Source organism: Carya illinoinensis, chromosome 3 (assembly GCF_018687715.1).
Source record: "Carya illinoinensis cultivar Pawnee chromosome 3, C.illinoinensisPawnee_v1, whole genome shotgun sequence".
NCBI lineage: Eukaryota > Viridiplantae > Streptophyta > Magnoliopsida > Fagales > Juglandaceae > Carya > Carya illinoinensis.
In genome coordinates, this window is record NC_056754.1 from 10,830,652 (window position 1) to 10,841,427 (window position 10,776).

General features: G+C 36.4%; 1 protein-coding gene across 1 annotated transcript; it reads left to right on the forward strand.

Annotated features, from left to right (window-relative positions):
• Positions 1 to 269: 269 nt before the first annotated feature.
• LOC122303233 (pre-mRNA cleavage factor Im 25 kDa subunit 2) lies at positions 270 to 5,523 on the forward strand. The gene is made up of 7 exons (XM_043114898.1): positions 270 to 614; positions 1,167 to 1,212; positions 3,247 to 3,340; positions 3,458 to 3,531; positions 3,884 to 3,970; positions 4,123 to 4,233; positions 5,013 to 5,523. The coding sequence occupies exons 1-7, from the start codon at positions 496 to 498 to the stop codon at positions 5,082 to 5,084; spliced, it is 603 nt and encodes a 200-aa protein (XP_042970832.1). The 5' UTR covers positions 270 to 495; the 3' UTR covers positions 5,085 to 5,523.
• The last annotated feature ends 5,253 nt before the right edge of the window (positions 5,524 to 10,776 follow it).

Sequence of the window (10,776 nt, forward strand, 5' to 3'; positions counted from 1 at the left end):
TTTTTAGATTTACTTTATATAATATTTTTGTATTTGTAACAATTTTTTTTTTAAAATATAGTTGCTCTACAGTCACAAATGGGGGATCCGGCCATACTTTTGTTTTTAATTTTTTTTTATACATTTTCCTAACACTTTTAATTTTTTTTTTTACAAAAAAAAATAAAATTTACAACATCGTTAAGGAACAATTTATTAATCATTAAGTTAAAAAAAAAAAAACATAATAAAAAAAATTTGTCTGGATCCCCGTATGTAAGAGCAGCATTTCTCTGAAAATATATACAGATTGCAGCAGCAGGCGGCAGGGCAGGTTTGAAATTTCAACCATCCCGTCCAATATCTCCTTTGCGTTTTGCCACTCCTTGTGTTTCTTGTATCTCTGTCTGCCGCAGGCCCAGCTCATCCTCTAGCCGAGCAGTATTGAGAAATTCGGGGAAATAGAGAGTAAACAGAGAGACTTCAGAATTTTTTCACGCAGGCAGAAAGGGGGAGATGGTGACTTCATCGGTGGTGGACACGTATCCACTTTCAAGCTACACCTTCGGGACGAAAGAGCCGAAGATGGAGAAGGACACTTCCGTTGCCGATCGCCTTGCTCGCATGAAAGTCAAGTAATTTATTCCATCTCTCTCTCTCTCTCTCTCTCTCTCAATTTGTTAAACCCTAGAAAAACCTCAGCTCCTCTGTTTGGTTGGCGAGAATTTTCATAAAATGAAGAAAAAAAGAAACAAGAGAGATTTTCTTGACTCTTTCAGCGTTTGCTCTCAGTTTCGGTTTCTTGAGATAAAAAGAAAAACAATTTAATTAAGGAGGGCTTTAACTGCGTTGGGATTGGTTCAGTGAAGGAGCTAGAATCGGAAACCTAACCTTTTTATTTTCTTCCTCGAATGTTCTCAGGAAATAAACGAATTGTAAAATCTAAATGAAGAAACGAAGAAAACTCGGTTTCAAATACGATTTTTTTATTCTAGAATCTTTGAAATATCCGATAATGCTGAAATATGTCTTTGCAAACTGGTCCAAACACTGAAATAGAAGTTTTATATCATGAAACAATGAAATTAGTGTCGAAGTTTTGAATGCTTATGTTTGTGGAAATTTGTATTGAACTTCCTGAGTGAAGGCGGGTGAATGTGATCCCTGATTATGATTCTTGGTTTCAGCTATATGAAGGAGGGAATGAGGACAAGCGTCGAAGGGATTTTACTGGTATGTTCGTTGATTTAGCTGCCATGGGTTATGATGTTGTGAAAATTTAACTTTGTCATGTGATATTCTTCATCATTTTTCGATACACATCTTACAGAGAGATGGGCTAATTGCATTTCCCCCATTTTTCCTCTTATGCAGCTTTAATTCTAGTGTGAAAAATAGTATCAGTTGTTAATTATGCCTAGGTGTAGTTCTTGTACATGTCCTGTGTACATGGGCTATGCTTATCATTCTCATCAACAAAATTCTTGTTTACCTATAAAAAAAAATATAGAGTGAGATTTAATGTGTAAAAGAAGGCATAGGGTATCTGGGTTTACCCGTCCCACCAAAATGTTAGTGGGTTTCTCTCCGATCTCCAAAAAAGAAGGCATAACCAAAAATTTTGAAGACTAAGAAGCATATACTAAAGGTCTTTAAATACCATACCTGTCCAAGATGAAACTCATGGTGACCTCATAGTCGTAGTTATTGTTCACCTCAAAGCTAAAGCAATTTATTTATATGTTTTTCAAAACGTGTTTTTGAGTATGAGCATGCGTCCACCACATGCTCATACTCAAAAACCCAAAATTCTACATATATGTGTTGATATTAGACTTGCTCTCTACAATAAAAACTTAATTAATGTTAATTATAAAAAAAATAAAAACTTAATTAATGTTGAAACTTTGCGTTCAATGCTACTTATAACTAAAGAGACTTTGCAGACAGTGTTATTGACTGTGCCTAGTATTCGATGCCAATATTGATTTTTTTCTTTGAAAAGTTAGAATACTCAATGGCATGTTGAGAGACCAATAGTGTTTTTTTTTTTTTCATTTAATTTTTTGTACGTGCCAATTTCCTCTTGTAAGCCAAGGCAAAAGTTCTAAATTCCTTTTACTTGTTCACTTAATGTACCACTTAATCTCATATTCTTACTGTATTTCTTGCATTTAACCCTTCTTGCGTGGAGAAAAGGTGGATAACTGACCAGATTTGACTCTCTTATATCTTTTGCATGATGCTATAGCTCTTGGGTTAGTGTAGTCTGCACACATGTGCGTACTTGGATTTGGATGCGCACATGCTCACACACAGGTGAAAGACTGGGGATGTGTATACAGATTTGAGTCTTGAAACAGGTCTCTTCATGCAAAAAATGCTGGAGGGTAGCCTTGTATCTAAACCAATGACTCACTTCAATAGGATCACATTGGCTAGTAACCTCCTATCTACACACGTGTTTGTGTGTGTGTGAATACTTTTGAGTCTACTATAGAAGTTCCTCCTCAGCTCTCAATATAATTATATAAGCTTAACCAAAATTAACGTATGCTTGCCTTTAAGTTATTTGCCCCTGTTTGAAATAGTGGCTTACTCATTGGTTCTTCCCATTATTGAACAAGAAAAAAAAAAACAGAAAGAAGCAGTGTGTTTGGTATTCCTGTTATATATAATCTTTGAATTGGATGCTTTCTGCATTATTAAATGAGGAATACAGATTTTGTCCACAAAGAAAATGTGATTCCTTATTCTACCTCCAGTAAGATCACAGATTAATCAATAAAATTTTGGTTTACCGATTAAAAAAAAAAAGAAAAAGACTACAGATATAAAATGGCAATGACAATGGCAATGGTTGGAATTTTGTAGATTGGGAAAGGACAATGGATGAACTCAAACGCCTCTTTTTCAACACTTTATTCCTTCCGGTGCTAGCTATAGAATTTTAATAGACGAAGCTTTCATGACTTCCATGTATATGTCCCGTGTAGTTGGACTATGCCTATGCTTTATTATCAATAAAACTGTTTACCTATGAAAAGAATCACAGATATAAAATGGCAATGAATTGTCATGTTTGAGTTTGAGACAGTTCTATCATATTTTTGTTTTGTTGCTCTTGTTTATGCCCAATATACTGCTCCCCTCAATGTTCATGGTATTGCTAGGGGGGACAAAAATTGGAAATAAGCTACTTTGTTCTACATGTCCAGACGTTGCTATGTTCCCTTAGCTCAATCTATGACTGGATTGATCTTGCAGGTACAGGAACATAATCATCCTCACATACTGCTTCTTCAAATTGGGAATACTTTCTGTAAACTCCCTGGTGGCCGTCTGAAGCCTGGAGAGAATGGTATGATTTTTCCATTTTATTTTCATAATTGGCACAGTATATGGAGTTTCCTCTCTTTCTTCTTCCCCCTTCCTCAGTGTCAATTTGTTTTCATTTTCTGTTTAATTTTTGTGGCAGAAATTGAGGGCTTGAAAAGAAAGCTGACCAGCAAGCTTGGTGCTACTGTACCTGCTCTTGTGCCAGACTGGCAGGTATTATTATCTGTTCTGTTGTTTCTCTGATTATGCTCAAAGAAGATACTGGGAACTGATCTGGGCATTGTAACAATATGAATATTATCAATAGAAAGAGTGTGGGGTGCTAAAAGAAGAAAAGTTAGTGGACAGACAGAATCACTATTTTTGCTGGATGGTAGTGGCTCTGCTTCCTGGTTTTGAATAGCCTTTTTACTTCTAATTTACTAGGATGCCAGATCTGCTTGGAAATATGGGTATTGGGTAGAAGTTGAAGACCATAATTGCTAACCTTTATGTGAGCTAACACCAGCACTGCAGGTTTTATATTTGTTAATGCTTATGGTTGCTCCCTGGCATATTTTTACAGATAGGTGAGTGTGTGGCTACCTGGTGGAGGCCAAACTTTGAAACCATAATGTATCCATATTGCCCTCCCCACATAACAAAACCCAAGGTAAAATACAGTTGAAAGCCAAATTGATGATTGGTTTCCGTGTTGTTGGCTTCATTGGCAAATACATGATCCTCCTCTCTCTCTAATGGGGCAGGTTTCTGGGCCTGTATTTAACTGTGCTTTTCTCTTTCTTTCCCACATTGGTAATGCAGGAGTGTAAGAAGCTTTATGTTGTTCACTTGTCTGAGAGGGAGTACTTTGCGGTCCCAAAAAATTTGAAACTTCTTGCTGTTCCATTGTTTGAGCTCTATGATAACGTTCAGGTATGGGAATCCTATGGTAGTTTTCTCATATTTTATTTAGCAAGAAGAAAAAGTAAAAATCTCACATCCCACTTGATTTTACATTTGACTAGTGTTTGTTATAAACTCTTTAGGGTCAAAATGCCAGGTTTGCCACAATCTAAACCTTTTAAGGCAAAACTGTCTTTTAAGCTAAAGTGATTATATTTAATGGGGAGGGGATAATTGCAACGATTTATACGCCAAAATGACTAGTCGGTATTAAGATTAAAGCCCTTTCGAAATCACTACAAATAACAAAGATCTCTCTCTCCCAAACAATGTGTGATTCCATTCAGCACACTCATTAAATTCAAGTTGTTATAACCTCTCTCTTAAATCTCAAATGTCCTCATCAGGCCATTGAATTATATGTAGCATAGCTCAAGTCCTAGGATTGACTTGATATCATTTGTAGTTACAAATGTTCTGGCGACATCTGCGTTTAACTCCAAATGATTAATTAATGTTGGCAAAATAAACTGAAATAAAAAATGTAATAGTTGGCCCCTTGAGATCATTATGCTGTAAAAACCTGTCCCAAGACAATCTAGGAATCCCTTTTACCATGCCCTCATATAAATGTTGAGTGTTACAATACCAATGTGGTCTACCATCAAACCTCACTAATCAAAGTGGCACACATGATCCCTTCGCTCTGTCATTTCAATTTGTTATTTGTTTTAGTTAAAACTATCACTTCAATCTTAATTTCATATTTGTTTTCACTTTTGTAATGCATGTTACTTACATGGTTGCAGCGATATGGACCAGTTATATCTACCATTCCTCAGCAGCTCTCTAGATTCCAGTTCAATATGATCACTAAATGAATGCAGCATGAATTTCCAGAGCTCGCATCCTGACACCTCTGCCGACAGTTCTCTGGAAGTTCATATCTTGATTTAATTGCATGGACTGCTAGAGCCCAGACCTGGACATTACTTCATCCCCGTTGTTTGGAATATCTGTTGATGTGTTTTACTTTAGCATGAGATTCTTGTTCAAACCAGGTTTCCGTAGTGTGTTCTTGGAGTCATATTTACTGCAATTTAAGAGTCCAACGGATTTTTTTTTTTTTTCTTGAGTAGAATGAGTTACAACAACGCCCTTTAAGATTTCGATCAAATTTTCTTATGTAACTTATTATCCTTCATTGTAACATGGAATGTAAAATTAGGGCACAAAAGACGAGATATATATGTAGCATGTATTGTGTATCAGCCATCAGGCAGTTTCTGCTTATTCGATGTAGTTTCTTTAGCAACCAAACGCATGGTCTCATTATGGAGATTGATCATCCTCTTGGTCCTTGCTTTGTTAATGAAGTTTTTCCTACTTTTGCTTGCTGCTTAGGTATCCACCTCTTGGTTTAGTGTCTAGTTTTGATGGATGCATCCAATATGGAAGTCCTGGCATTTCTCTGATCTAGCTGATTAATGGGGATGATGGGTGATATAATAAAGTACTTCACTCCTCCCTCGCTGAAAACGTACAGAAAAGCTACTGGAGATACTGTGTGTTTGAGAAATGCTATTGCTCTTTAGTTTATAGGGCCATATAGTTTGATGTTATTTCGACTGACTTCCCCTTGATGATGGGTAGTGTTGTCGGCAGAAAACGTACAAACACACATGCTCATGTTAGTTTGGTATTTGATGATCAAGAATCGTCCACCACGATATGTCCTCTGCGTTGGTTCGGAGCCTCACATGATTTTGAGTTATGATTGCATGGAAAACTCCAAAGCAAACGTATAACGTTGCAAAGGTGATTCCAAAAGCCAAAGCAGACAGTGGCCCGAGAATTTGCTAATTATCATTTGATTTCAAAGGTGATCATGAACTGTTTACAACAACTAATTAAAAGGTCTGCCCTCGCCTTAAAAACATCTCAATTAATGATGATCTGTTCAAGTCATGCTATAAATATATATATATTCTTCAATCAAATTAGTATTTGCTATCCTAGTGTGTATATCTTGATTTTGACACAAAAACCTTCTTTTATATGTTGAGAATCTTCTTTTTTCCCGTCTTTTCTTGTTATCGCTGTTGTTTTTGTCGCTGTTGTCACTCTTGACTGAAAGGATCTGAACCCATAACTACTACTCCGAAGAGATTACTATTGTTTCTTCTTTTTTAATACCTCTTCCCTTGTCTAAGCAACTTATTTTAACTTGCACCTGACTCATGAAGAACTCAAAGCGTATATACCCTTGCAGGAAGGAAAAAGTGGATGGATGGGGGCAGCGCCAACCTGATCTATATACATAATTTACATTTCCTAGCTTGCATCGCATCATCCATCCTCACACATGGACAAAACATAGTCCACGTATCCCACATGTTCTACGACATGATACATATATACTTTACTATTTGTTTATCTGTTTGTTAATACTCATACCGGTTTACCTAAGATATATCATTAGTTATTAGTAGTGTTGGGTACTGTTTGGCGTGTCAAAACCTTTTGCATGTTTACATGTAGTTAGTACAAAGTCTAATTTAGTGACAATATATCTAGAAACAAGTAACCAGGGATCCAGGACTTATTGCTAACACATACCAACACGACCGGATTGGGCCTTTATTTAGGAAAGCGTCTCTCTCTCTCTCTCTCTCTCTCAATCCCTTCAAATTATAACAGAATCATGATCATGATGGTGATGAATCATATATATATAGAGCATTCTAATTTATATATATAAGTCAAATATTGTATACTTTGATAAGGGACCATAAAGGGCTTCAATGATCTGCATCACCTAAGAAAAGAAATTTCTGCAATGACGTATGGATGTTATGAAGTTGAGAATTGTATAACTTCGACGACCTGGTGTCACACCCTCCAAGGGAGAGATCAGAGATATGTCATCTTCATGACTTTTCATATATAAAAAATCACAACAATTGAAAAATGATCTGACGCGCAGAAAATTATATAATATCTTTGCTAAAATTAATATTATCCCACGTCGATGGTTTGCAAATACAATCCTGATCAGCTAAATATATATATATATATATATATATATATATATATATATATGTATCTGATAGCTAGGCAGCTTCCCTTAATTCTTTGAAGCCTAATATTATATGATCATGAAGCTGATGATCTTTATTTTCAAGTACTGGTTTTCCAACAAAAAGATACCTCACACTCGACCACCTTCATAATTGATTTACGCCAAATACACTTGAAGGTGTCTTGATCCCATGCTTGCAAATTAGCTAAGTCTAATATGATTTTGTTGAACTCGTCTAGGTGTTGTCCTATTGGAGTCCCAGGGGTCACCTTGAAGGTATACAATTTTGTTTTCTTGTGTAATCTGTTTGCTAAAGACTTTGTCATATATAGGTTTTTCAATTTCAGCCAAATGCCTGCAGCTGTGTCCTCACTAGCCACCTCTCTCAGGACTTTATCCCCAAGAGAGAGGATTAGGGCACTATGGGCTTTTTGGAGAATGTCCTTCTGGACAGACCCCTTATCTTCCTCTTTTGAGGAAGAGCCATTCTGTTTCTCACCTAGGAGAGCATCCTGCAGTCCATGTTGGACTAGCAGTGCTCTTATCTTGATTCTCCATAGGCCAAAATTATTTTCACCAGTGAATTTCTCTATATCAAATCTCATGGTCCCCATGAACCTAGGCTCTAGATACCAATTGTTATAAAACCTATGTTTTATAGTTATAAAATTGCCAAGATTTAATTAATAAAGAAATCCAAAATCTGATAACAAATCTATATAAGTTTTGGTTCTGAAAAACAACAAAATATCTTTCTGTTTCTTGACTCAAAACCAAATGCTCAAGATTCACAATAGTCACAATATTATCAGTTATGTTCACAAAACCAGCAGTATACCAACACAGATCCAATATTAATATACAACACCTTCCAGAACTAATATAATGCACGAATCAACAAGATAAACTGAGAACAAATATACCAGAAGATTACAAGAAACAAGTATGAACAATAAAATAGGAAAGCAAGGAAAGAACACACCGAGATACGTGGTTCGATCCTAATGGTCTACATCCACGGCAGGAATGGCCTCAGAGATCTTTATTGATAATCAATATAGCACAAAGAAGTCTCAGTTCATTAGAGTTACAAGCCCTCTCAGAAAACCACAAAGAGATCGCGCAGATTTCTTTCAAAGAGATCAAACCCCAGAAACCCTAAATCGCCCCCTTCTCTTTTTCTCTCTCTATCCCTCTGCCTCTCAAGAAACCCAGCCGCTACAAATGAATCAAAATCGATTAGGGTTTACACGGTAAGCTATCAATATATATGTTACAACAGATGATGACACGTGTAGCAATCTAGCGGCTAAGCTTATGGAGAATCAGATGGAAGCACGGGCTCCTCACGTGGTCAAGCAGCTCAGCATATAATAATATCAACGGTCCTAATTTTCCCACTTGCACATCATTCACTTATTACACATATAAGAGAACACATTAGTTGATTAAATAAAGAACGTAACAGATAAATGTATTGATATACATACTCCGCCTTCTTTTGTCCATCCAAGCTACTCCTACCATCAACCGGTAAAGGCATCAAATCTAAAGGGGTAAGCGGATTGAATCCATAAACAATTTCAAAAAGAGAATACGAAGTAGTAGTATGCATGGTCCTATTATATGCAAACTCTATGAATGACAAACAATCCTCCCAAGTTTTTAAATTCTTATGAACAACAGTGCGTAAAAGCTGAGTTAAGGTCCTATTAACTATTTCAGTCTGACCATCAGTGATATGAACTCGCGGGAAGAGAATCCCTTGAACCTACAATCAATTTGAAAGCTCACCCAAGAATACCAAACTCAAGTCTATGGATGGAGAATTTAGACCCGTTGAGAACTCATTTCAAGAATCCAACTAGGGTTTAGAAGTACTGTAGCATGACACTGTTCAGGCTACAGTACCGCGGCTTCTGTTCACTAAGGACATTTTTGAGAGAAAGGGTCTTAAATTTTAGTCTAGGATTTTATCATGTTTTGGGGAGGGTATTTAAAGGATGTAACCAGTTATTTCAAGGCAGACATTTATTTCAAATTTTAATTGTGAGTGAGTTTTCTCCTTTTGTTCTTAATTGAACTCTTGAACTTATCAAAAGTAAATCACAACCTTTGTGGCATTCCTCCTCATAATTTGGGTTCTTAAGACAGGATTTCAACGGGTCTAGATTTTGATATAATCTAAGTTCTTGAAACGAGTTCTCAACGGGTCTAAATTCTCCATCCATAGACTTGAGTTTGACGTTCTTGGGTGAGTTTTCAAATTGATTGTGGGTTCAACGGATTCTCTTCCCGTGGGTTCATATCATTTGGTATCCAGAGCAAGGTTTCCATTCATGTCTAATTCTATCTTTTGTTTATTGCATCTTTAATTCTAGAGCTTCATTGTTCTAGGGTTAAAAAAAAAAGTGCAGAAATTTATTTTTCCTAAGGCTGCGAAAATTTACACCATTTAGGATTGAAATTTCTATAGTTGCATTGATTCCCTTCTATTTTCTTGTCAATTTTTATGTATTTGAATTCAATTGTTTGATTATCCCAATTGAATAGTTCTGTTTGTGGCTGAATTGTTGAGAAAAGAAAAGAAAAGAAAGGAAAAGAAAAAAAAAATCGTCCAGAAAAAAAAAAAAAAAAGGAAGAAGAAGAAGAAAAAAAGAAGTGTAGAAAAATCCAAAAAAATTTTCTTGAGCCTTCATCATAGGGGTTGTGCATCCTTCGTTATAGTTGGTATCTTGTGTTACAGTCACTCTTCTATTCGTATAATTTTCATGATTCTCGTGTCGTTTCTTTCCTTTCGTGTTTCTCTTGTTATTGTTTCTTGGATCTAATTGCTAGTTGGGATTAAACAAGGTAGCTTTGTCTTGATTGAGTTCAATTAGTTTTGAAAGAACTTGAGTGGGAAAACTCGAGGTAAAAGGCAAGAGAGTGTGAGATTATTATCGAAAAAAAAAAAGCCAACTCAAAGTGAAATACGAGTAGAGTGCCATCATTTGAGTATAAACACGTAAGGGAGCATGTGAGTTCCTTTATTTTTCTGCGAACATTTTCTTTTTGCTGCACATTACAATGTCTCACCGCAGTGGCTCATCACCCAAGGGGATAGCAGATAACTCATTTGTGTTGCAAGCCATGCAACAACAGTTTGAGCGGATGAACATGCTATTGGGGAAAATGGAGGATAGGATGAATCAACAACAAGCAGAGATTAGAAATTTGCAAGGTGGGAGAAATCGGAGGCAACGTGAGCCTAAGGTTGAAAATGCATATGAGAATGAAGGAGATGATGAGGATGAGGAAGACCTAACATCTGAAATTGGGTTGGGTAGACATAGAGGAGTTAGGCGTGAAAGAGGATTTGAGGGGAACCTAGGGGGTCGGGATGGTGTCAATAGAGACTTGGGGAGCATCAAAATGACAATACCATCTTTCCAAGGTAGAACTGACCCAGAGGTTTATCCAGAGTGGGAGAAAAAAATAGATTTGGTATT

What these genes read in the sequence shown, in the direction of transcription:
- LOC122303233 (XM_043114898.1), top strand. Translation starts at nt 496, where the DNA reads ATGGTGACTTCATCGGTGGTGGACACGTATCCACTTTCAAGCTACACC. An exon ending in TCTGAAGCCTGGAGAGAATG is followed by an intron (nt 3,341 to 3,457) that starts GTATGATTTTTC and finishes TTTTTGTGGCAG; the next exon opens with AAATTGAGGGCTTGAAAAGA. An exon ending in AGCTCTATGATAACGTTCAG is followed by an intron (nt 4,234 to 5,012) that starts GTATGGGAATCC and finishes ACATGGTTGCAG; the next exon opens with CGATATGGACCAGTTATATC.